General features: G+C 34.9%; 1 protein-coding gene across 1 annotated transcript; it reads right to left on the bottom strand.

Moving 5' to 3' along the window:
• Window positions 1-14,743: 14,743 nt before the first annotated feature.
• Window positions 14,744-20,686, bottom strand: LOC110798530 (50S ribosomal protein L15, chloroplastic-like). Its single transcript, XM_022003715.2, has 3 exons — window positions 20,093-20,686; window positions 17,413-17,564; window positions 14,744-15,141 (listed from the first exon to the last, which is right to left on the bottom strand). The coding sequence occupies exons 1-3, from the start codon at window positions 20,535-20,537 to the stop codon at window positions 14,923-14,925; spliced, it is 816 nt and encodes a 271-aa protein (XP_021859407.1). The 5' UTR covers window positions 20,538-20,686; the 3' UTR covers window positions 14,744-14,922.
• Between the last annotated feature and the right edge of the window lie 6,467 nt (window positions 20,687-27,153).

Raw genomic sequence — 27,153 nt, 5'->3', positions numbered from 1 at the left:
AAAAAAAATTCAAACTAGTTTTTCTTTGTTTGGCTCCTTACAAGAAAATTAATAGAAAAAGAAAAATAGGAGAAGATGGGTGAAGATTGATGGGGAAAACGAAGATGGGGGTAAGTAGGAAATATGGAAAAGTGGTTTCCCTTCCTTCAAATGAAAAGTGTTTTTCCACTTTTGAGATAGTTATAAAAAATTGTTTTTCATCCCTTGCCAAACCAAACAACGTAAAATGATTGGAAAAAAAAAATTGTTTTACATGAAAATGTTTTACACCCTACCATCGAGCCTAAAACACAACTTGCTAATGAAAATATGTCTCTAAGTAATCTACACGGAGTTACTTACAATTAGTAACTTCGATTAATAATGATTTTTGCGCTTTCTATTTTATTTTATTGCATAGTGTTCTTTAAATCGTGCTTTATATTATTTTTAGACACGAAAACTTACTATATTACCCCTCTTAGTTCATAACATTTACGCATTTTGACTCATGTTCTCTTAATTCATTCATTTTTATCTTACAATCACCCACCTTTTACACACTTTTTCTCTTACTTTATGCATATGTTATTATATTCACTACCTTTTACGCACCCTCTCTTAATATTTGTGCAAGTCATTATGAATTGAAATTAATAATTAATAATCCCTCCGTTATCTTTAAATGCATCACCTTGATTTTGACAACTATTCATATACTAAGTTTGACGTGATTTTTTTTACTCCCTTCGTCCCTTAATACTCGCACCACTTTCCTTATAAAGTAGCCTCTTAATACTCGCTTCGTTTCTATAAATGACATATCTTTACTAATATTATATGATTTCTCTCACTTAATCAATGATCCACTTATATTCCTATTTTCTGAATAAGAAAAAAAATTAAAAGAAATTCAACCTTCCACTCCCCCCTCAAAAAAAATTGACACATTTCCCACTAATTATATATATAAAAAATACCCCACTATCAACTACTCCCTCTATTTCGAAATAATAGAGACACTTTGACATTTGATACTATTCACAAATTTCAATTTGACGATCATTTTTTATTTATGGGTAAGGAAAAATATAGTCACGTGGGGTCTTGTTTGATTCGTCTCGATATGTATTTTCGGAATATCAACTTTTTATAATTTTTACGATTAAAAAATTAGAGTTATTATTGTCAAAACATTTATATTGGCAAGCGTGAAAAGGTGAACTGTCCCCATTATTTCGAAACGGAGGAGTAGCACCAAATAAATTAACAAGTCAATTAAATTGTCTAAAACTCTATACCGGTCAAAGTGGGTGAGTATTAAGAGACGGAGGGAGTACCAATACATAAACACCAAATATTGTTGGATTAGTGACAATTTATATTTTCATAATATCAATTTTTTATATCTTTTACAAAACTCCCTCCAGCTTTAGAAGCTTGCCTCATAGGAATATCCCAATTTATTTGCCCAGTACCTTAATTTGTAGCTTCTATCACTTGCTCACTCTCTTTCTCCTCAATGAACCACTTTACGAACCCATGTGTATATTCTGCACCCAAATTTTTAATAAAATGAAGTTTGCTTTATGAAACAACCTTTTAGAGACGGATGAATTAAAAAATAACAGATATTTAATGGTCAAATAATGCATTGACAAATGTATCAATTCAAGTGATGCATATAAGGAAAAAGATAAAAAGTATATTATTAGTCAATATTTTTGAGTTTGATATTTAAAAAACCCTAAACTCCTCTCTATATCATTTTTATATTCTATAAGTTCCAATTGTCTCTATGTAGCTCATGTTCCTATAGTTAAGACTGTCCAAATTTTCTTTTAGTTTATCCATTGACATTTAGCCCCGTTCAGTTCACGTTATTTCTCTTGATCTGATATAATTTGACCGGAATATCTTTTTTCTGGTCTGAACTTTTTTTTCTGATCTGATATGATCTGAACTGATTTGATTTTACAGAATTAAGATTTAAATAAAAATTTATAATTATTAATTTTAAACGATTTACATGCAAAATATTATTTTTCAAATTTATAATATTTTTATTAAAATTATGGGTAAATTGTTTTACCACCTAAAAAATTGATAAATTGTTTTTTACCACCTAAGAAAATATAAATTATCTTTTACCACCTAAAAATAAATAAAATTTGTTTTTTTTACCACCTCTTAACCAGAAAGATGGACGGAAACGTTATGCGGACCCATTTCAACGACTATATTTTTATTTCCTTCTCTTCTCCCACGATTTCATGTATATAAGCTACCATTTTCGTCCATTTAGTAGTTAATTAAGAGGTGGTAAAACACAATTTTTATTTAATTTTTAGGTGGTAAAAAACAAAATCTATTTTTTTAGGTGGTAAAAAATAATTTCTTCATTTTTTTAGGTGGTAAAAAAAATTAACCTAAAATTATACATTATTTGTTTGACTATGATCATGATTTAACTATTCCTTATATTAGATAGACATGGATATGATCTAGATAGATCGGTTATGATGTGGACATGATCTAAAAATATTAGTTCTGATCTGGACATATGAGTTCTGATCTAGACAAGATATGGACATATCGACTTTGATGTGGACATATTCTGCATATCGGTTATGATTTGGATAAATCGATTATGACATGGATATATGTAGGGGAATACAGTTAAAAACATATGAACGCAGCGGAATAATTCTCAAAGCCAGGAACCATGTATAAAGTACAGATCAAGCAGACTTACGTTTGTAGCGTGTTTTCCCTAGTTCAACGAATCACGAACACGAACAAGAACTCCAAATGTCGTTCCTCTAATTGGTTCACCGACACGTTCAGATCCGTCTTGAGATTCGTAGCTTATACGTCACTCAAGATATTTTAGCTTTTAGGGAAGAACAGTTTGAACAGAGGCTCAAAAGAGATTAGGGTTTCTCTTTTGATTTAGGTTAAACTGATGTACGTAATTAGAATTGTGGAAAAACATAATGAATGGGTGAGGTGTTATAACCCTTAGGGTTATAACTTGACCGGCCAAGGCACAAGGCTTCAACCGGCCAGCTCTCGCACAAAGCCCACGAGCAGCGCGCACAACAACGCAGCCATGGGCCATGGGCCTCGCTGCGCTTGTTGCCACTGCTATTGTCCCGCGCGCGCCCAGCCGCAAGCGTACGGGCCTTGCTCTCGCGCTGGCGAGCTGCTGCGCTCGTTGGGCCTTGCACGCTTGGCTCGACGGGCCGGCAGCCTTACCTTGCTCGTATCCGCGTCCAATGCCTTACGGCTATTGTTTATCGTATAGTACTTGACGAATCACCGTCTTACGATACGATTATTCGTTTCGCCTAGCTTACGAATATTCGCGATACAATATATGATTCCGATCCAACGTCATATCGTATATTTTATGTTTTTTCGAACTAATTCCCGAAAAGCTATTAAATGAATTTCCGATTCATTTAATCCGATGATCTGTTACATTCCAATGGTGTGACCTTATAGGTTTAGTCAAGAGTAAGATGTGAGCCTAATATAGATTAGTACTCACTGATCGAAAGCATTTCTCCAGCTAGTTGTTCCGATCACTTGATCTCACTGAATTAATTGTTCGTAATTAATCTGAACCTTGGTATTAGACTAATTAACCTTGGGTGAAGGACATATTTCCTTCAGTCTCCCACTTGTCATTCAGAAAAGTATGCATTCCAATTCCTTTGTCTCTTGGTGTTACTTACTGAATATAAGGTAAGATCCAATCCATCCTTATTAGGTCCAGAAGTATTTCTCGAATTACTGAGTTCAACTGTTAAACTTTTACAGAAGGTTAAGCCTTAACCATTCTGAGCACGGCCATGCATTTTCACAGTATCTAGCTCTTCGAGAGGCCTTGTACAACAACAACACCACCATATCCTATCAAAGATAGGAGGACAATCTCTTCTTGTAAGTTATAAACAACTTACTTTGATTCATATTACGCCCAATAACTTCCTTTATAGTCTGCTTTTACGGTGCGACGTTTAGCGAACATCAAAGCGAACTAATTCTCAAACAAGTAACCATAACTACTCAGGTTCTGAGGAATAAGTTCCAATCACCATTAATAAGAACTACGTATGACACGACTTTAATCACTTAAAGTGTTCTCATGGTCAATCCCATACAAGATCCAATAAGTATTTATGCAAATTATTTCTGACATCCAGTCCATCTAGTTCAAGAAACAAAACTATAAATCAACTTGCAATCTAATCTTCATTAGTCATTGGTCGTCCAACCTTTCAATGACCTGGATTAGGGATCCTTTTATGACTTCAATATTTAAGTTCACTTATGGGTGTTTCTTTGTCAAAGAATCCATCTTGACATCCCATTTGAATGGTTTGAATCACTTGGACTTTCTCATTTAACACTAAACAAAGCTTAAATGAATATGAAATACAATTTCATAAATGATAAATGTTTAAACCAAATGCTTACCAATTTGTGGGCCTCTAACCCAAAATCAAGCATTTAATGTTTTACAGATATAGGCCTTTCACCCAATGATGAAAACATTCATTGAACTCAAACTTTATTCCATTTCTGCACATGAGTGTTGTATCTCATTCGATGCAGAGGTTTAGTTTATCATGTTTTGCTATTCTTAGCATCTTTTCTATCGAAAGCCTTCGATGTAAGATGAAAAGATCTTTGAATATGTTTATAGAATGATCTAGTCTTTCATTGCTGTTTAGAATGATAATCATATTTAAGAGAGAAAATCATCTAGATAGCAGACTTGTAATCAACCTGAGTTCATTGAAGAACTCCCACTAGAAATAATTCCCTTTCATTGCTTCTTAGGAAATAATGAATTTATTTCAATTATGTAGAATTGCAAATGACGCTATTCTTTTGGAATACTCCAACCAATTCACAGAGATGTGGGAGATACATCTTTCAACTGAGAACTTGGAAACTAATCATTGATTCAGTTTCCCATGCATCACATATGGTTTAGAACCTATATTACCACCTTTTAATCACGACGCCTAATTCCCGTGTATGTTTGTGGTTTGCCTAACAACAAGATTCAACTTTTGTTTAGGCAAATGCACGTAGCATCAAAACTTTAGTTCATATTCACTTCCTCTTATCAAGTGCTCATCCTACATATCCAAATGTGTTGGATGTTCTTGATGTTGTTCTAATGATCTTTGATCTAGATCAATAGAGATTGTATAACTCGTCACGATCTAATGTTCACGAGTTATCTTGGAGATCTATATATCACATAATACATGATTGATTGTAATGCAAAAAACATTCGCATTTTAAAATCTATCCATGTAACTTTTAGCTTTATTCTGTTTCAAGAGATACTGAATCTTGCTAAAGTCTTGGCACTACCATGTGATATAAGGTGAAGGCACCTCTTCAAGGTCCTTCATGTTTAACTTTAGTGATAACAACCTAGCTTTATACTTAGTTAAAGCATTCATTACTTTAGACTTACTCATATTGGTTGAGAGTCTTTTTTGAGTCTCTCAATTGTGTTTGATTTACTAATTACTTTTACAGAATCCAAACAACGCTTTAGATCCTATCCAATAGATCTTTTAACCCAATATGGTCTAAGATTCTCCATGGTTCTAATATTGACAAATACTGTCAAATCTAACCATTTAGAATTTGAATGTCATTTTCAATAGAGAGCTATGTATCTCATATATATAGAACCAATAAACTTGACTAGCTCCCACTAAACTCCTCATCTATAAGATAATCCATATTTTCATAAATCTATGATTGCTCAATAGCCTTGTTGAAAAACATGGTCCAATTCCCACTTACGTGCTTTAATCTACGAATAGATTTCTTTAAGCTTGCTCTTTTATCTAGCATCCAAAACTTTTACATTGTGTGATGTACACAATTCCTTTCTACAAGTGCAATTGAGGAAGGTGTTTCGTTTTCCAATTGCCATATTTCCATATGCAATGATTGCTAAATTTATCCAAAATAGTTCAAGCATTCCGACTTGGTGAAAAAAAATTCAACATTATCAACGCCGTGAAGTTGTTTATAATCTTTAACCACCAATCTAGCTTTTCTTTTGTATGTGTATACAATATCATCTTTGTATGTTTTGAAAACATGTTTGTAACCAATGGGAGTGACCCCTTTATGCAAATCAACGTTGTATGTTTAGAAAACATGTTTGCAACTAATGGGAGTGAACCTTTTATGCAAATCAACCAAATCATAGATTTGATTCTTTAAGATGAAGATACTTCGGATAAAATGGCCTCAAACCATTTTATATGGCCTCGAACCATACTTATGTTTCTGATGGCCTCAAACCATACTTGGGAATTTTAATTCGTCGTAGCTAACCTGTAAGTCGTACGTTTTTGAAGCACTTTCAAAGTCTTCATAGTTTTCATTCCTCAAGATATCTATGTATTTATCTTGGTTGAGTTCTATTCCTTATACGATTTACATAGGTATTGAACATCAAACGTTAGTGTCTATAAAGAAATTACTCAAGTCCTTTGAGTATTAGGATTCTCTTGAAGCACTCCAAAGTCTTCTTGAAGCTCTTTCCAAAGGCTTCTAAGTATGGAGCTTTTCCAAAGACTCCTAAGTATCCTATATTTGTTTGTTGCTTGACTCGAAGTTCTTTTGAGGTCACTTCGAGATCATTTTTCTCCCACTTGCCTTTTTGGAAATATGATGGTTTCCTAAAAGACATTATCTGGAGCGACAACCATATATTCTCAGATTTGTGGTAGAATCAATACATTTTGTTTCTATGAGTCCATCATAAAAGAAACATATATCTATTCTTGAGTTTGTTTGATGTAAACACTAACTCCCACTAGGTTTGACAACCCTATATATATATATACTAACAAGATGTACCGAACCAAAGTTCAATCCTTATGACATCTTATGCTTAGCTTTCACAACTTTGTTTAGTGTGATAGTCACTTGAGAGTATCATTTAGAAACTATATAGGAAAATAGTCGTGATTATCGTTAACCGAATAGATTCCGATTTCTATATTTGGACATACCATATTCTTATGGAGCTTCGATTTTTATAATGCCATATAAACAATCTAGATAATCTTTCTTGGCTCATGCAAACATCACCTTGAACCAGCCTAGATGTTCCAAAATTCTTGCCAAGTTGATTTTATACCCTTTTGTGAATCGCATTGAAGCATTTCACATATTTCACTTGAGTAAATATAGCCATATTTTCTCAAATTCTTGTGAAATAGGTAAGTCATAAAATCCATCTTTGGCCCATGAACATAATTGTCTAGATTCTTCTAACAATAGTCCATTTCGATGTCATGTTCAACAAGCAAGATCCACATGTCTTATTAACCAACTTTCAAAAATCCATGCCATGGAATCTTAGAATGTTATCTTGTTGATATGGTCATATGACATTGCCAAAGATATGTGGAACCCAAATCAAAATATTTGATTTGAACCTTCTGAAGTTCGAATGTGAAGATATTTATTTGTTTATTAATCAATCATATGACTCAACCCTTAAATGACCATTTCATTCAAATAAACGTTCAACGAATGTTTTGTTTACTTTGAATGTGAGTCTTTCTGTTGTCCAAACATAAATTGTTTATGATGATTAATGGAACATAATGCCATTAAGTTCCAGCCCTTAGAAGGACTTTAAAACAAACATGATGACCCTACAATTAATGTAGCACAACTTTGCTTCATTTCCCACTTGTAAGTCAATAACCAGACTTAGCTCCCGGATTTTGAGTTCCTAATTAAAGTGAGAACCTCAAGCGGTAATCTAATACCATAGGAGTTTATTTGCTAAGTCGTTTCTCTTTAACATAAACTTCAAGTTAGAAATAGAATTTCTGAATTCATTTCTCTTTTTCCCGTTTTCTATCCTTTCTAGCACGTTTTCTTATAGTCCAAAAGATTTTACTCTTTGCTTGATCTTCTTACTTTGTTACGTTTACAAAGTCCCTTTCTTTTATTCACTTTGAATGACCACATCCAATGAGTCTAGTTCATTATCGAATCAAAAGAAAATTGGTTGTTAACCATTGGTTATACATGAGCCTTTAACTCAATACTTCATTATTCCAGAACTACCCAATATTCTGAATATACGAGGTCCAATTGGTCTACCATTCAAATTTTAGTTTGAAAACAACCATGAAGATCACTATAAGAAAATAGCATCCAAGATACGCCCTCATTCTCCTTTTCTTTGAGAATCTCTCTCAAAATTAGTTACCAATCTATCGAGGAAATATCGCAGTTCTATTATCCGAATGCAATAAAGTTGAAGATTTACAATTCTACAAAATGAACTATCAAAGAAAAACATTTATCATACTTTAATAACTTTAAATAAAAGAATTCATGCAATGATTAAAGATATTAAACATTTCATTCATGAAAAATAAAACATGGTCCATAATGAATAAAACGATTCCAATACCCTAAAAGTCCTAAATTCTTAAGCAGCTTTGGCATGTCTTAAGTCTTTTAAGATTCTAGGTTAGCAAAACAAATTGCTAGTAATCTCCAAATTACTCTTGGCTAATAAATTAATTCCATAATGTATCCTTTGCCACAACATATGCCATTGTTGTTTGAGTTAAAACCACAATCAACGTGTTCCTTTGGGATACCTTACCATAAAAGTCAACTAAAATAGCACCTCGCTTTGGCGGAAACCTACTACCTGAGATCCTTAGATTTTTGTAAGTGCTTGATTTGGAAGGCAATTATAAACTCAATATTACTTTGGACCTAGTTGTTTCTATATCGGTTTGATTATTTAGTGAACTAAATCTAATCGAACATACAAACAACATTCATGCATAATATATATATATATATATATATATATATATATAGGGGGGGGGGGACAATATAATGAAGAAAATGTTACGGCTCCAGTACTCCACATGCACTTATATATATATATAAGTGCATAAATAACTTTGGTGAACTAGTATGGCCCAAAAACTTGGTCTTGAAGCATCCAATTTTTCACCTTGTTAGCTTGGCATCGTCTTGAACTTCATTCAAAAGCTAACTTAAAGTTCTAAATGTCCTAGAAGAACTTGAAATAATAAATAATTACATCAAAACATCAATGCTATGCAGACCATATTACTTTACATTCAAAGATAAAACGGTACGCATACCGTATTTAACTATCCTAGATTGGCCATACTAGTCACATTGAATACTTGCAATACATAAAGTATTTCCTATGCATTCGTCCATTCGTGTCCTAAAACGAATGGCCCAAATAAATATGCAAGTATTTACATGATTTATTTAAAAATACGTTCACATAAAACGCGTCCTAAAAGATTAATCAATTCCGAGTTATTAATCCTTAGAATTATTCTAATCAAAAATTAATTTAAATTAAAATCATGGTGCCCTACGAAAATAATTAGAAATAATTATTTCATTTAATTTCATTAAATGGCTCCCACTTAAACCAATATTTTAATTTGGCCGGATAATTTAATTTTAAATAGTTAAACTCACAGCCTGGCCCAAGTTAAATAAAATAAAATAAATGAAAAATCTACCGTTAGCTATTTCACGCAAAATTAAATTCAAAGCCCAAACGAAGCAAAATAGCCAATTTGTGCAACATGGGCTAGGCTTGCGCCCAGCCGAATGCCGCCTTGTGCATTGCGTGCCACACGAGGCCTCGAGGAGCATCGCCTCTCCCCCGCACAACGCAGCGCACAGCCCGCAGCTACGTTGTTGCTGCTGCTTTGCTCGTCGCTGCTCGCAAGCCAAGGCCAGCGCTGCTGCCTTGCTTGCTCGCTGCTTCATCGCTGAGCCAAGGCACTGCTGCTGCCTTGCTCGTTGTTGTGGCCAGCGCGCGCTGGCACGCACAACTCGCTTGTTGGATGCCTCGCGTTGCTGCGCCAAGCTGCGGAGTGCAGCGCGCATGGGCTACGTCCAACCACACACGCCGCACACCCTTGTTCCGCGCCTTTGGCTCGTGCCATACGAGCCAATTAACCAAAAAAAATTAATTTTTGATTTCACGGAACTTTATTTTCATGACGTTATTTTTCTTAAAATTAAGAAAATGAATCGTTTTATTTTTCGAAAAATAACAAAGTGGGTGATTTAATTAATTTTCCAACAATCCAATTTTGAGAAATTTATAAATCTTGGATAACAAAATTCAAATTTAACGAATGATCAATATCAACAAAAATTTGAATATTTTTGATAATCCAATCCAAAACTTTAAATCGTTCTAAACATTTAAATTTCAGATTTTTATCAAATTTGGTTTAAGTGATGATTAAAATTAACGAATCTAATCAAAATTTTAATCCATAAATTTTTAAAAACTTCCACTTAACATGAAATTATATTCCCTTTCCCAATTGAATTTTTTTTCAGATCTAAATCATTATTAAAATCAATTTACGATCTAAAAATCACCAATTTAGGGAAAAATAAAATTATGGTTTATACTTAACATTTATGGCCGAAAATTTTACCATAATTTTAAAATATACCCAGGAACAGTAGGGAAAATTTTCAATTAATTTCGAGTAGTTTAGGTCGAGAAATTAATTGAAAAACTTTCCAAATTTGTTAATTTAATTCATTAATTAAAAAAAACGCCCAAAAACTCAAACTTTGGGGACTGTTTTCGCGATTCTGTTTTCATGAGTTGATCTTAAAACGCCATTTTCAATCAGATTAGGGTCAGAAAAATCGAATTTCTGACATTTTAGGAATTCAGAACATATTCTACGATCTATCCAATAATCCAGAAATATTTCGTAAATTCATGAAAAATTCAGAAAAAATTCAACAACATCACAAACATATTAACATGCCAAAAATTACTTTAGAATACATGTTGCTCATGATACCACTGTAGGGGAATACAGTTAAAAATATATTAACGCAGCGGAATAATCCCCAAAGCCAGGAACCATGTATAAAGTACAGATCAAGCAGGCTTACGTTTGTAGCGTGTTTTCCCTAGTTCAACTAATCACGAACACGAACAAGAACTCCAAATGTCGTTCATCTACTTGGTTTACCGACACGTTCAGAACCGTCTTGAGATTTGTAGCTTAGACGTCACTCAAGATATATTACCTTTTAGGGAAGAACAGTTTGAACGGAGGCTCAATAAAGATTATGGTTTCTCTTTTGATTTAGATTAAACTGATGTACGTATTTAGAATTGTGGAAAAACATAATGAATGGGTGAGGTGTTATAACCCTAAGGGTTATAACATGACCGGCCAAGGCCCAAGGCCTCAACCGCCCAGCTCTCGCACAAAGCCCACGAGCAGCGCGCATAGCAACGCAACCATGGGCCTTGGACCTTGCTACGCTTGCTGCCACTGCTGTTGTCCCACGCGCGCCCAACCGCAAGCATTCGGGCCTTGCTCTCGCGCTGGCGAGCTGCTGCGCTCGTTGAGCCTTGCGCGCTTGGCTCGACGGGCCGTCAGCCTTTCCTTGCTCGTATCCGCGCCCAATGTCTTACGGTTATTGTTTATCGTATAGTACTTGACGAATCACCGTCATACGATACGATTATTCGTTTCGCCTAGCTTAGGAATATTCGCGATACCATATACGATTCCGATCCAACGCCAGATCGTATATTTATGTTTTTCCGAACTAATTCCCGAAAAGCTATTAAATGAATTTCCGATTCATTTAATCCGATGATATGTTACATGCTAATGGTGTGACCTTATAGGTTCAGTCAAGAGTAAGCTTTGAGCCTAATATAGATTAGAACTCACTGATCGGAAGCATTGCTCCAGCTAGCTGTTCCGATCACTTGATCTCACTGAATTAATTGTTCGTAATTAATCTGAACCTTGGTATTAGACTAATGCACCTTATGTGAAGGACATATTTCCTTCAACATATGTGTTTTTGATCTGGACATACACTATATAGATATGTTATGATCTGGACATATGGACTTTGATCTAAATATATGGGTTCAAATATGGACATGATCTAGATTCATCATTTCTGACATGTACATGTGGGTTCCGATATGGACAGATTGATTTTGATCTGGACATTATCTGGATAGATTGGTTCTGAATTGGACATGATCCGGACATATCAATTTGTTTTGGACACATGTGTCTGGTCTGACATATAGGTTATGATTCTGAATTGAACATGATATGGAGACATATATAGATCGGTTATGATCTGGATTGACTGATTCTGATTTGGACATGATCTAGACAAATCAGTTCTTATTCTGACAAGATTTAGACATATCAGCTTTAATCTGAATATATAGGTAAAAGAGTGTAAAAAGTGCCAAGATTCAAAGAGTGTAACTAATAAAAAATGGAGGAAAGTATTATAGAGTATCCCAAGTCGAACATTAAAAGAGGGTGGCAGCCTGGCAGGGCGTGAACCACGCACATTTAAAATCGTTGATGTCATTTTTTCATTCTATAAGTAGCTGAAAGTACGGTCGATGAGTATTAGGATAAAGGTAAAATTGAGCAAGTTTTAAGGGAAGTTTACCACTTTTAAACAGTAGTATTAAGTAAGTTGGCATTTAGTGAAAAGGATTATTTCCATAATTGAGCATGTCAATATTGTCAAGCCATGATGTGGGCTTTGTAGAATTATGGGACATCTAACACGAGGAAGTAAAAATCCCATGTTGTGATGTATCACCAAAAACATAACACCAACAAAGAGACAAAATAGAGAAAAGACAAAACTGCTTGCTGTTATATGTTTTTGGACCGATTATGGATCGAACAAATGATGTAATGGTACAAAAAATAAAATGAAATGGTATTTTTTAAGTAAGAATGGCATTTTGTAAAAAACAAATGGTGTTTTGTTAAAAAATGGTACTTGTTTTTTAAAGAATGTTACATTTTAAAAGAAAATGGTACTTGTTTTTTAAAGAATGGTACATTGTAAAAGAGAAATGGTACTTCATATCACTTTCTTTCTCCTCTTTTTCTGTCATTCTCTTCTCTTTTATTTATTAATTTTGTCCTTTTCCTATTGTCCTACTAATTTTGTCATATTCCTAATTTATTTGATATTGGTGTAAATTTACGAAAATACCCCTGTGAGGTATTATGAAATACCTCACAGACTGCCGCTACGACAACCTCCATCTAACACTACCAAAAACTGGCTCCCTAGGCCCTAGCTAGTCCCTACACATTGGCTGCCAGTGGGGGAGTTTGGTAGCTTGTCATATTATTAGAATTTAGGACCTTTTTAATTAGAGTTAAAGAGTTGTTTTAATTGTCATTTTCGTTAACCAGCTGGTCTTAATTACAGTACAACTTTACAGTAAATTTCACGTGCATTAGGACACTCTGAGTGTGATTGCATTAATCGGAGAAAGAGTTAGTTAAAAATGATGTCACAAACTTTACAAGTAGCTATAGTTCTTACTAAATCTAGTAGTGCCTTAACTCCATTATTTCTATCTCTTTTATACGGAGTGGAGTATAGATCAACTCTACTCAAGTTTGATGTTCCCGTAATCTATTAATGGTATCATAGAATTTAAATCGTTAAAATAATATTTATAAAATGGTGAAACATTATTTACCTAATTTGTATAAAACTAGATTTTTCAAAGTATCGCGGGCATGTTATTTAGACTACAAGCTCGGTATGCTCTTAAATTCTTAAACGAGTAATGTAATTGACGGCATTTTGCATTGTTATGGTTGAATATCGATGGCAAAACTCTTACGAGTACTACACAAACACTTAGTTTAGTTGTTGTATAATAAGTATTGTAAGACTATAACCAAACTCAAATGCTTAAAAGATACCAGAATATGTAAAAGTTATTTAATTTTATTAAGAATTTTTTTCTCTTTAATAAAAATTACCTCTTTAAAACCACTAATAATGTTTAAAGTAACTATAAAATCTTATAAAAAGTTCATCCACAAAAAAATATTGATCATATGAAAAGTTAATCAAAATATGTTAAAAGTTAGAAGTGGTAAAAATTACCCTGATGTACAATATGTTGTATACGGGTACGCGCAAGCTAGACCATTTGCTCTTGAAATACGCACTACCCGTAGTTTCAATGCCTGAAGCTAATTTAACCGTAGGTGAGTTCATCCCAAGTCTTAAGGTGAGTTTCGAGGTGAGTCTCGGGTCTAAGTCTTAGGATAATGTACCAAAAGAGTACAAGTTTTGAAGTGAGTTTGAAAATCCATAACTCACTCGAGACTCCACTTTTTTTTCCAACCAAATCAAATTATACCACATCATCGTACTCTATCCTATTTAATTAGCTTTTTTTAGTAGTTTAGTTGAGTCTAAAACGAGTATGGGGATAATGTGTAAAAAAAAAAAGTCTTATGTGAGTCTAAATAATAAAAAAGTTAGTAGACATAGTCTGAAGATTGGGGCTGTTTTTACTTTTTAAGAAAATCAAAACAAGGTACTTTTAACCTTATTTTATATGGCTGATTTATCATTGTTTCGGGAAAGCTGAAGCGCGCTAGTTTATTGGCAACTAATATATCATACACAATTACACACAATCTCATCCTAAAAATAAAAGAATATGGTGAAGAAGAAACGAGGGTTATTTGTGAAAAAATCCTATAATAACAGGTGAAGAGATAAGGATAAGTCCCTCAAAAACAGACGATAATCAATTTTGTTGGTTTTCATTACGACAACGCAATTAAAGATACTCCACTATACGAACGAGAAGAAGACACAATCAATGGAGTGATACTTGAGCAAAATATGCAAATTAATGATTACACCTTAAACCTCAAATCCTGGGGTAAAAGAAATAAAGAGCTCTACAACAAACCATTAGAGAACAAAAATGAATGGGATACACTTTACATACATTTTTGATGATCTTAAGTATCACTAATATAAAATTTAAGCAGACTCAGCTTCGCTGGCAGACGCAGCTCGTTTCTTTGCAAAGTATTCATCAGCACGAGCAAGGTTCTTCCTTACTGATTCTTTGATGTACTTCTTTCTTCCAGGTAGTACTGTGACAGAACAGCCTGCAGCCTCGAGCTTTTCTTTTGCTGATCCTGAGAAAGCACGTGCCTTTATTTGCAGCTTCGTGCTTAATTCTCCTTCACCAAGAATCTGTAAAGAAGAAGGCATAAATAGTAAGCTTCAAATGATTATCATGATATGCGATGGATGCCTGTTCTTTTTAAATTACAGAACATAAGCAAATTGGTTGTTCCCATATTAAGGAGGAAGAAAGCAATAGAAAGATAAGAAACACATACTTCATACTCCTAGAAAAGGGCACTAATAAACGACATGCAGTCCTCAAGAAGCACGAGTAAACGAACACAAAAGCATATTGGTGATATTGCCAAACAAGGCCAACATGTCGCCAACATCATACAAAAGACCAAGAAAATGAAGCTATTGGCTTGCTACACACATAGAAAGGGAGTTTATGATCACGACCTGGTTAAAAGTGGTAAGACTGTTGTATATGCATTTACTAACTATTGAGTGGCCCAGGAGAAGCAGTCTTCTACTCACATGCAGATAAAAGTGGACCAACAGTAACTCTCATAAAACGCAATATTGGCATAATAATAGGGAGACTGGATTATTCACTTGGGTTTAGCATTTCTACAACTTTGCTGTTTGTGTAATTAAAGATCTGTGGATAAAAATCATCTTTATGTTTTTGCCAATTCTCCAAGAAGTAATGGAAAGGGTAGTTAATTTACTTGTGTCATAGCCCAGTTGGCATGTCATAGTAAACTACTTTTGAAAGGGCAGACAGTACAGTTTACTAAACTACTTTTCTCTGCTTGTCATAATAAACAGTTATTAGAGACAATATCAGCACCATTAATATATTATCAGTTTACGTCACGGCCTTCACAAGCAGCCATGTCTCTCAAATCCAATCCCCTGTAATTCCAATACCTAACTCTAACAAGCATGTTAACTTGTTAAAAATAAGCTCGAACATCAGTACAAGTACCATCTTAAGAAAGTTTTCAAAGCTTTTTAGAAAATCAGACCCACTGAAATCAAGGTCACAAATCATATACATTTACTTAACAATATACACAGGTGAAAAAGTGGTTCGGAAAGTCTTATTACTTAAGGTGTTTTCCTCTTACCTAAAAACATGTGAGCTTCTTACACCTCATCTAAACCTTTACTAGCACTTATCTAAACTTATTAGACTTGCTTGTTTTCTTTAGTGTAAATGATGTGAATTTGAGAAGCTTTGTTCAACACTCAAAGTCTACATCAGTTGTTCTTGGCGTGCAATAAGTCTTACGGAGTATCTTTTAATGCTTTAGTAGGAGTCCTATACGGTTTGGCTGTCCCTTAAGGATTGGAGTTTAAGTGTAGAAAAACAATGTACTGATTTTCATTAGGAGCCGTAGTATAACTAGGTGTTTGTATTTTATGTAATTTAGGATTCTTATATTGTGTGTATAAAGGACAATTAGGTTAGTAGATGAGATGCTTATTCGCCCATACTAGCGTTTCTAGTTTGGTTTATTGTTTGGTCTGTTTGATAAAATTGTTTAGGTCCATTCGACTCTAAATTACCATTCAGATTATGTGAAGTCCTTTTGACCGAGCAGAATCATATCAGTAAAGAACATAGCCAAAGTTTTAGTGAATGAATCTAAGGTCACCTGTATCACAAGAAAAAGTAGCAACAGGCACTGTTCTATAACTTCCATTATAGGGGAAAAAGGAAATACAATTGATAATACCATATGAAGTACAAGTGTACACCATTAATTCAGTCAGCAAATTCTATTCAGTAAATAAGCAAAAGCTAGTCACAATGGAAATAAAGAAGTTCCCATATGAAGCAACTACAGAATGAAAGAAGATGAATGACCAGACTCTTAGCAGGAGACTTATGTCGGACTAGCAGACTGCTGAAGTCAAGCTTGGTAACATTACTAACATAGTATTGAATGGTTAACTTCACATGGGAGAGTCAATATTTAGGTTGTCCAAAATAGTTAGAAACTTGGCATATCAACTTGGGGGAAAGACACAAATAAAAGTGTCCTATGCGTACTGCAAATAGAGTATCCATAGTTTTTCACTACAGTATCAGAAGACTAGTGGTACAGTGATAGTAACTAACATGACAGAAGTCTTTATTTATATTTATTTATTTATGAAAGAGAGAAATCCTTTTGCATGAAACCTTAAGGCATGAGGATTAAGATGTGTGACCACGGTAGTTTATCATCATGTTGGCAAACTATGATCTAACATTATATAATCAAACGTGGTTCACACTTGAGGGAAGTCATGTGAAGGCAGTAGCACCTCATTTAGACCATCAATTGGAAAAGATAAAAATAAAACACTTTCTTCAGCCTTAAGCATAGAAAACACCCTTACCTTCAATGGCAACCTTCTTTCTCTCCCTGATGGATTGATTATACCCTTTGCCTTCAAGGATTCTAGCGATACTTCTTCACCTTCCTTAAATCCAGCAACCTCTATGTCTCTCAAGTTAATAGGAACATACTTCGGCAAGCCAGCACGCATTCCTGTTGAAAGATAATGGCATCAGTGTACATGGCTAAAATAGAAATTGGTTCATCCTCAAAACAAGTTGAAAGTTGAAACTTTAAGGAATAGAACTCTGCGAACAGAAATTCCAACACATAGAAAGTAATAAAAGGCTTAAAGAATAAGAGCCTTAGATCAGGATCAAGGAAAAAGAAAGTAATCAAAGGCTTAAAAGATCATGAGTAGGATCAGAATCTAAGAAATATATACCAAGATAATTAACAAGAACCCAGTTAATTACTAGAAAGAAAGTTGGAGATTAACATGAGCTCTGTACTGGATTTACTAAGACCAAAGATCAAGTTAATGACTCTGTGCTTTCTAATTGAAAATCCCTGTAAAGGGGTCACGCAAAGGTATCTCTGGAAGTAAGACCTGTGTGATACACATGCGATTCTGAGGGATTCTATGTTGAAACTGAAGCCACTAATTAACAATGGACATCAATTTACTAAATCTTAACTAGAGCCTCCATCGAAGAGAGGGAATATGATCCAGTCATGTCTCCACCCAACGCTATAGATTTTCACTCACCGGAGAATTATACATGAAGAGGTAATATAAATTAGAAACTGCATTGTCTAACGGCATTCACAGTAAGAGGTTAATGCTCCCTAAAAATCCAATTCTAGCCCAGACTTCTTATTTGAGTGCCTTTTATTTTTAATAAATAGCAGCACCCCTTACGCAAGAATCAATACAGTTACAAAGAGAGAGGGAGAGAGAGAATAGATGATGACAGCGACACAAGCAAGCTATGAACGTGGAGAAACAAACATGTTTAGTCTTTTATTGGTAACAACATCAACAGTTGCAATGCTGCATTTCTTTTTGAAAAAGTGAAATTTCAGTGCTACAAGTTCTAATAGAGCTAGTTGAAGCAGCAACCAATTGATTTATTTTACTTAAATCTTTTTCATATAACGACGCTCATATTTCAGCCTCAAAACTAAACTCCCCTTATCTATCTTCCAAGCTAAGTGAAGAGTAAGCATTAAATATTTAGAAGTTAATTAAACTGTTCTCCAGAGTTATTTCCAGAAACAATGTTTTCGGGAAATGGACAATTTTATTTCAGGTTATGCTTTTAGTTTCATGCCAAGAATTTCTTCGACAGGTTCTTATATCATGTAGAAGAAGTGTGTGAGGGTAAAGGGTTAGTTTTTAGGGTGTGGGAAACGGAACAACGTAAAGTAGGATAAAATTTCCTGAAGTAATGGCACCATGAGAAGGAACATTGGAGACCAACTATCATCTTATGATTGGCTTCAATATCAACCACCTCATTTGACAAAACATTCTTACATGACTCGATGTTCTTCTTAGGTGCACAATAGACTTGTATATGTTAAGTTTAAATACTATTCATCTCTGCAAATTGTATAAAATTCTTAACTTGAAAATAAGCATACTAAATTGCAAGGAAAATACTCAAGAATGTTGCCAACAATATCTTGCCTTGATAATCATGAAACTTTTATTAAAAAGGTAAATCATGGGTGTCACCCTACAAAGTCTAACTATTTAGGAATGCCTAAAGAGGAAAGGAGCCTTGTTTGAGGTGGTTATCCTTGAAAAAGAGGTTTAAAACTTTCAAAGTAATGTTAAAAAAATACAGTACAATTCAAAATAGCACAAGTGATACATAAGAAGTCAAGAATGCATTAACAACCCATGATATGGGTTAATAAATTGTAATGATAATGGTTTTGACAAAAAAATTCCAAATGAGAAGAACAAAAAGAGACGGAGGGAGTAGTTTACAACGTGTTAAATTTATTACAATATAAAATGGGTCTGGGCAACACAAATAGGAGAAGTTCGTTTTAACTTACAAGCCCAAAAGGGGTTCCACACTCAAACCAATCGACAACAATGGGAGTAACTCCTCTAGCTTATAAGTTGGTATTTCCTCTGCTCTCTCTCCAACGTGGGACACAACTCACATGTGGATAACATTGGGTTCAACACAAGGGAAATCTCATGTTAATGTCCAATAATGTTTATGAGTGGTAATGGAAATTTGTAAAGAAAAATACGTACATGGGAAATACTAGGCAGCAGAGCTGTCTTATCACACGCGGCAAAAAAACCAACCTGTTGTATTAGACTATTAAAAGCCATATATACATTACAGAAACCACCATTCCCAATTTAAATTTCTTAAGCCCATCCCAAAATGCAACAAAATCAATCATTACAAATCTCAATGTATTGTCCATTGCACACCCCCTATCCACATCTCTTTGTTCTAGATTCCTATTTGGAGCATTATATCCTATAACTTCACCTGTTTTATTTTCTAGAATAAGATTGGCATACACCTTTTAACGAAATTCTAACAGAATTTTCACCTTAGAAGTGCTCCACCAGTACAATTAAACAATGAATTACTCAAATTAACAAGAACAACAAGCAACAAAAACTACATTAAATTGAAATTTACAATAATTAGTCGATAAAAAACAAAAATAGGCCCAAAAATAGTACAAAGTATGATAATTACCTCCAGCAATACCACGCAATTTGGGAATTCGGCGATAAAGGGGCATCTGACCACCTTCAAAACCCCTCATAATACCAGGACCAGACCTCGATTTCTGACCCCGCATTCCAAACCCACAGCTTCCTCCCTGACCGGCAGCATGACCTCTTCCCTTTCTTTTCCCCTTCTTCCTCGAACCTGGTTGTGGTCCGAGGTTATCTAGCCTGAACCTGGTCTCTGAACCCGACCCAATACTCGGACTCACATTTGAAGAAGAAGCAGAAGCTACAACTACAAGACGGGTGCTTTCCTTTTTGACGATGTTCCTCAAATGGAGTTTAAGTGGGGCAAAATTGAATGGGTTTATTCTGAAATTGTTGATGTTTCCTTTGAAAGTAGAAGATGGGTAGTTGTTAGAATTTGCAGTGGAAGGAGGGGTTGATGAGAGAGAAAGGAGAGAAGCCATTGGAGGAGGTTCAAGGTTGGTGTTTTTGGATTACAGGAGTGACTGGAGTTAACGGATAGGATAATGGAGATTTGAGGTTCCTTCTTTTTAAGGGTTTTTGGGCTTTGAACTGTTTTCTTTGATAAATTGGGTCCAGAAAGTGGATATTTGGTATTGTGAGAAATGCCTCTATGAAGTATTTTTTTAGCCCATAATGTGATACGGAGTACTAGATTTTTGGGTGAAAATGAGTGAATTAATTACTTAAATTGTACGCATACATAAATAAGTTTGTTCAACTAACTCCACTTCTTGTGGAGGTCAAAATACAGGCACATATCGCCCAATTACTACGAAGCAAGCATGTTTCCAAAAAATTAGTGTCATTGTTTGCTGATATATCACTAGCTAAACATGGGTGGGGGGAGGTTAAATCAATGCCTTGATCCAACAGACTCAGCCGGTCCTTGGCCTTCTTTGCCACGTAGTCCGCTTCCATAAGATGCTCCCTTCTTCTGAACTTCACCCAAAGGCTCCCGTGGGTTCTTTGCAACTCCCTACATTTACCATACAGGTTAGAAAGCCAAGAGAGAGGTGGTTGATCATTACTAATGTGTTCTACTGCTGCTTTGCAATCTGAAAAGATGGTAACATTCTGCCAGTTCTTGTTCATGATCCAAGAACTGGCTATGAGAATGGACTGAGTTTCTGCTGCAATGGTTGATGTTGTGGTGAAGGTTCCAGCTATCCCAACCATGAATATGTGTTCTTCATTCCTGCAAATAGCTGCATAGGAGGCAAGGAGAGTAGAGGAACAGAAAGAGGCATTGCATTTCACAAAATACTTGGAAAGGGTGGTGGGATCCAAATGCATTGACTTAATCTGTTGTGTTCCTTTACTCTCTATATTTCCATGCTCTTTAGCTAACCATATTGTTTGGTGGCACCAAGGGCCAATAGTTTTATTTTCTTTTTGAAAAATCCACAAATTTCTTCTATTCCATATTCTCCAAAGGCAAAAAGCAAACACAGTATGGGATGGGGTGTTCAAAGTCATGATATTGTCATTATCTTGCAGATTATCTAAAAACCACTTTTCAAAATCAGAATGGAGATAATTAAACTTGGGCTTAAACTCAATATTATTCCAAAACTCAATAGCTCTAGGGCAATGCAGAAACAAGTGTTCCATGTCTTCTTGGGTTGTTGGGCAGAATTGGCAATTTCCATTAGGGAGAATTTGTCTGCTGGATAAATGGGAGGCAGTTGGGAGTCTTCCCCAGAGGATAAGCCAAAAGAAGAATTTAAGTTTTGGGGGACATCTAGCTTTCCAAATGCAACTCCACTTTGAAGGAAATAGTGCCCTTGGTCCAAGTATGTATTTAATGTTAAGTCTAATAAATGCGGTTCAGTATTAATTAACAAGTTAATAATTCAGTGAGATCAAGTGAGCTGAATGCCTGACTAGAGGCCGCTTCAGTTCAAGTGGAATTAATTATATGAACCCGTAGGGTCACACAAATAGTACGTAAACGGATCAAGTGTTTAATGGAATTAAATACTCCATCTATGGATAGTCGGAATCGACGGATCTTGGTTTCAGTGGGAGCTGAGATCGTCACAAGCAAGAAATGAATACTCCGGAAACGATGATATTGCCGGAAACGGAAATATGGATCGTATCGGAAATGTAAATATTATCCAAGTCGTAGATGTTGCCGGAAATGGAAACATGGTACGTATCGAAAAATATTAACGGAAATGGAAATATTGCCGGAATCGGAAATATTGCCGGAAACGGAAATATTGTCAGAATCGGAAATATTATCGGAATCGGAAAATAATTCCGGAAACGGAAATATTAAATATTTGTTCGAAACGGAAATTAATTCCGGAATCGGAAATATTAAATATTGTTCGTATCGGAAATTAATTCCGGAACCGGGAATTTAATCGGAAGCGTATCGTACGAATAAGCATCGGACGAGGCCTGCCGGACGAAGGCCCAGCACGAAGCCGGGCCGTCGCCCAGCAAGCCAAACGCGCGCCACACGCCAAGCCAAGGCAGCGCCCAGGCCCACCGCAAGGCAGGCCCAGCGCGCGCCAAGGCCATGGCTGCGTTGCGGGCCTCGTGGCGTGGGCTGAGCGCGCGCACGCTTAGGCGCCCCTCGTGGGCTGCCGTGCGTGTGTGTGTTTGTGTTCATGCACGATTCCTAAAGCTATTAGGATTTGGTATATGATTAAATTCCTAATCCTAAAAGGATAAATTAATTAATTAGAGTTCTTATAGGATTCTAGTTTAATTAATTCGTATCGTAGTAGGATTCCAATTCCCTTTCCACACCTCTATAAATAAGAGCCTAGGGTCATAATTTATAGACACAATTGAAGTATTCAAAGGGTAAGTTTTTGAAAGAAAATTCAGCCATACACTTGCACTAACTTAGCCGAAAATCCTAGCACCTTAAGGGCGATTCTAGTTGGTCAATCTTGAGGCGGATCCGGACGTACTGTAGACTATCTACGGAGGGACGACACTTGGAGTCCTAAAGACTTGTTCTTGTTCGGTTCGGGCGCAGCTAGGGAGGGCACGCTACAAAGTGTATGCTTCTAAACTATGCTAAATGATTATGTGTAAATAATATGCTTTCCTGGCTTTATGGTTTTTCCGCATGATTTATGTTTTGTCATATGAATCATAGCCTAACAGTGGTATCACGAGCCTCTTATTATTTTCATAATCTAAATTGCATAACATGGTTAAATTTCACAAATTTGCAAGGAATTAAAAGTGGTGATTAATTTTCGTAATTGTTAATTAATTGCAAATCGCGTTTATTTAATTATATGTACGCAGTTTTTTCGGCAGTTTCTTCGTTACTCATCCAAATCGAGTGATTTTTGTGTCAATTCCGCATGTAAAAGGCATTCTAAAATTTTGACAAAAGAAGTATTTTTCGGCCGAACCCAGAATTCCCAAATTCGAAGCCTAACTATGACTTTTCGGAGGTTTTAGTTTTTCGAACGCAAAAGTTTGTAAATTTAAGATGTTAAATTAAGTATTTGCGATTCTTGTTGATAAATCTTGAATTTTTAATTGACCTACATTATATGTTTAACAAGTTTGAATGCCTAGCCTTGTTAATTATACAACATAATTCGTAATTATGATTAATTTGTTGAAATTCGAATAATTTAGAATTAATTTGATTTTCATAATTAATTAATAGTTTAATTAGGTATCTATGATTAAAATCCACCATAAAAATTGTTAATTTATGTTAAATTTTTAATTTTTATGACCTAGATTTGAATCCATGTTAATCGGAAATTAATTGATTAATAAATTTTCGATTTTTCGCCCTAAAATTATGAAATTAATGTGTTTTATTAATTTGTCATTAATTTTTGAATTAAAAATTTTAAATTTTTATGGAAACGCTCATTAATGTTGCACGCACAAAGCAATGGAAGCTACGTGTTACCCTTAAGGGGTGTTGTATAGTGCGGGCACGCGACGACGAGCAAGGGAGCTTGTCGCCCGTGCGGTACGAATGCAGCGAGCAACATAGCGCATGGCGCGCGCACTAGGCAACACAGCCATGCGTGTGTGCGTGTGTGCAATGCAATGCACGAGCGACGAGCAAGACGCGTGTGGGCAGCGATGCTGCCGCGCCACAGCGCGCCTGGCTCGCCCAGCCAGCAGGCAGAACGAGCGAGCAGGGAGCGATCCCTCGCTCGACGCGCGATGGCCTGCGCAGCAACACGTGACACAGCACAAGGCTGCGCACAGCGTGGCCAGCTGTGGTGTGTCGATGTGTGTGGTTTGTGCTACAATCAATCGAACGGGGCGCTAAGCCTCGTGCACTCGATGGGGCTTGAGCGCAAGCCCAAGTGCCTCGTCGTGTGACGATTGAGTCGTTCTTAAATTTAATATTGAATTTTCAGTTCGGAAACGTTTTAATTACTTTTAAAATTAATAATTTAAATTGTTTTCTCGGGTTTTAATTTTGAATATTATAATTATTATAAATTCTATTTATACTAATTATTTTACTAAAATTAAACCTTGAATTAATTTAAATTCATTTAATTCAACTGAAAATAAATTAAATAAAATGGATTCAATTATAAATTTATATGAGCTTTAAATTTTAATTAAATTTGTATGTTTCCAGTTAGACTAGAAATACATTTTTATGTTTAAAATTAGTAAAGCATATGAATTTATTGGTTTAAGTGGGAGCAATTTTAGTCATAAACTCTTGATTAGGTCTACAAAATCCTTTAAGGTTAAACAACTTGATTAGAATTAATAAGGGCTGAATAATTGGTAGATTATTGGTGCCCTTGATTAATTGCTGCAAATATTTAAGTGATGCATACAATGTGTTTTAACTAACCAATTATGTGGGCCATTCATGATAATGAATGGGTGAATGGTATATATTATATATGTACTGTTTTGCAGGTTATGAAGTGACTAGTATGGCCCAAATAGGATAGAAAATATGGTCTGCGTACCATTAATTTGAATGTAATTGGTCTAAAGTACCAAATTTGTTTTTCAATTCAAATATGGTCTGCGTACCATCAAATAGTTGTAATTAGTTTAATTATAGGTTATCCTATTTGAAGAAAATGACGCCTCCCACGGAGATTTCAAGACGGACTTTGAAGTTGAAGCTTCAAGAAGAAGTCGGGCCATACTAGATTACATTTATCTTATGCATGTTTTAAGTTATTTATTGCTTTTAAATATGTCTTAAATATGCATGAGATCGAAGCTTGATTATGTTGCATGATTAAGGATTTTAGTTCACTTAAAATCTAACCAACATAGTAAGAGCCTTAAGTTCCAAACTTAAAAATTGAGTTAAAAGGTGCCATGCCAGAATAACACTTACTTGGATATCCTTTTTTCATCGATCTTAGTAATAGTTTTCCGCCATAGCGAGGTGTTACTTATCGTTACTAAAGGGGTAAGGTACACAAATAATTGTGAGTACATGTTAGTTTTGGTGAAACTCAACGATATAAGTAAGGAGTCCTTTTATGTCGTGGCAAAATCGATAGGTTTACCTAATAAGTTCTTAGACGTACCTATCAACCAAGAGTAGTTTCTAGACTATTAGCAAAAGGCTTTTGCTTACCTAAAAGATTTTAGAATTGAGTCTAAATACATAATGTGCTTAATTCTTCAATGGTTTTTAGGGTCTTGGAATCATTTTATTCACACCTGTCGGAACAATAAATTTGAATAAAATGTCAATGACTTGTTTAAATTGCATGATTGCTTTAATTTTCAATTTATTACTCATGATAAATGTTTAGACTTTGCATGCTTCAATGTATGTTTTAATTATTGTTTATAATTAAATATCTTGCACTGCAGTAAATCCTTTTAAAAAGGTAACAGTAAATTTCCTCGATTGGTAGTGAATCCAAGAACGATTCACGGATATGAGAGAAAATGAGCAATTTAAAATGTACGTTTCTTTTAGAGACTTTTATGGTTGTTTTCGAGTATCAAAGTCGAATGGCGAACCGATTGGTGCTTGTGAATTCAAAATACAATGTAGTTTTGAGATCATAAAGCATTGAGTTTAAACTCTCAGCCTTACCAATGGTTAACAACCTAATATCTTTGTCTATTTAATTCTCGAATGAGTCTAGTCCCTAGACATTCGAATAGATCGATGCTTAGAGAACTTTAGAAGCTTCTGGTAAGATCATCTAGTTGAAACAAAATATTCAACATAAATTAAATGATAAGAACCTTGTTGGAGTGACATTGGACATGTCTAACAAAGTATAAAAGTCAACACTAGAGAAGTCCATTCTTAAGACTATAAGAAAGGGTACAAGAAATAGGAAAACAAGGAACAAGTGAACGGAATTTACAATTCCGTTTCTACCTAAAAGTTAATATTTAAAGAGAAGTGACCTAGCAATCAAACTTCCTTGGTATCATATACCGCTTGAGGTTCTTACTTCGGTAATAACACAAACAATGGAAGCTAGGCAACACTAATGACCTACAAGTGAGAAATGAAGCATGGCAATGCTACATTAGTTGTAGGGTCATCTAGTTTGTTTTAAGTCCTTTCAAAGGCTGGAACTTAATGGCTATTTTGTTCCATAATCAGCATACCTAAATTTCTGCTTCAAACACAGAAAGACTCACATTCAGAAGAATGAAAACAATGCTTGTTTGTTTGTTTGTTTATTTGAATGAAATGGTCATTTACGGGTTGAGTCAATATGCTTGATTAAAACAAACAACTCTTTAACAATAAAAACTTTACTAGGTTCAAATCAATCCCTTGATTTGAGTTCCACTAATCTTTGGCATTGTTGCTTAGACCATATCAACAAGTTAACATTCAAAAGCTCTATTTTAATGGAATTTTGAAAGTTGATTGATTTCTAGATCAAATCAAGACAAGCAAGTCTTACTTGTTGAAAGTAACAAAGGATATGAACTATTGTTAGAACGCCTAGACAATAGAATTCAAAAGCTAAAGAAAGATTTTAGGGAAATTCTCTACAGTAGCATTATACTTTTACAAATTCTCATTGGTAACAAAATTTTTAACACTTTCTCTAAAATAACATTAATAATATATAATCTTTC

This window comes from Spinacia oleracea, chromosome 3 (assembly GCF_020520425.1).
Source record: "Spinacia oleracea cultivar Varoflay chromosome 3, BTI_SOV_V1, whole genome shotgun sequence".
Lineage (NCBI taxonomy): Eukaryota > Viridiplantae > Streptophyta > Magnoliopsida > Caryophyllales > Amaranthaceae > Spinacia > Spinacia oleracea.
The sequence above is the reverse complement of the archived record's forward strand: the minus strand, read 5'-3'. Positions and strand labels throughout refer to the sequence as shown.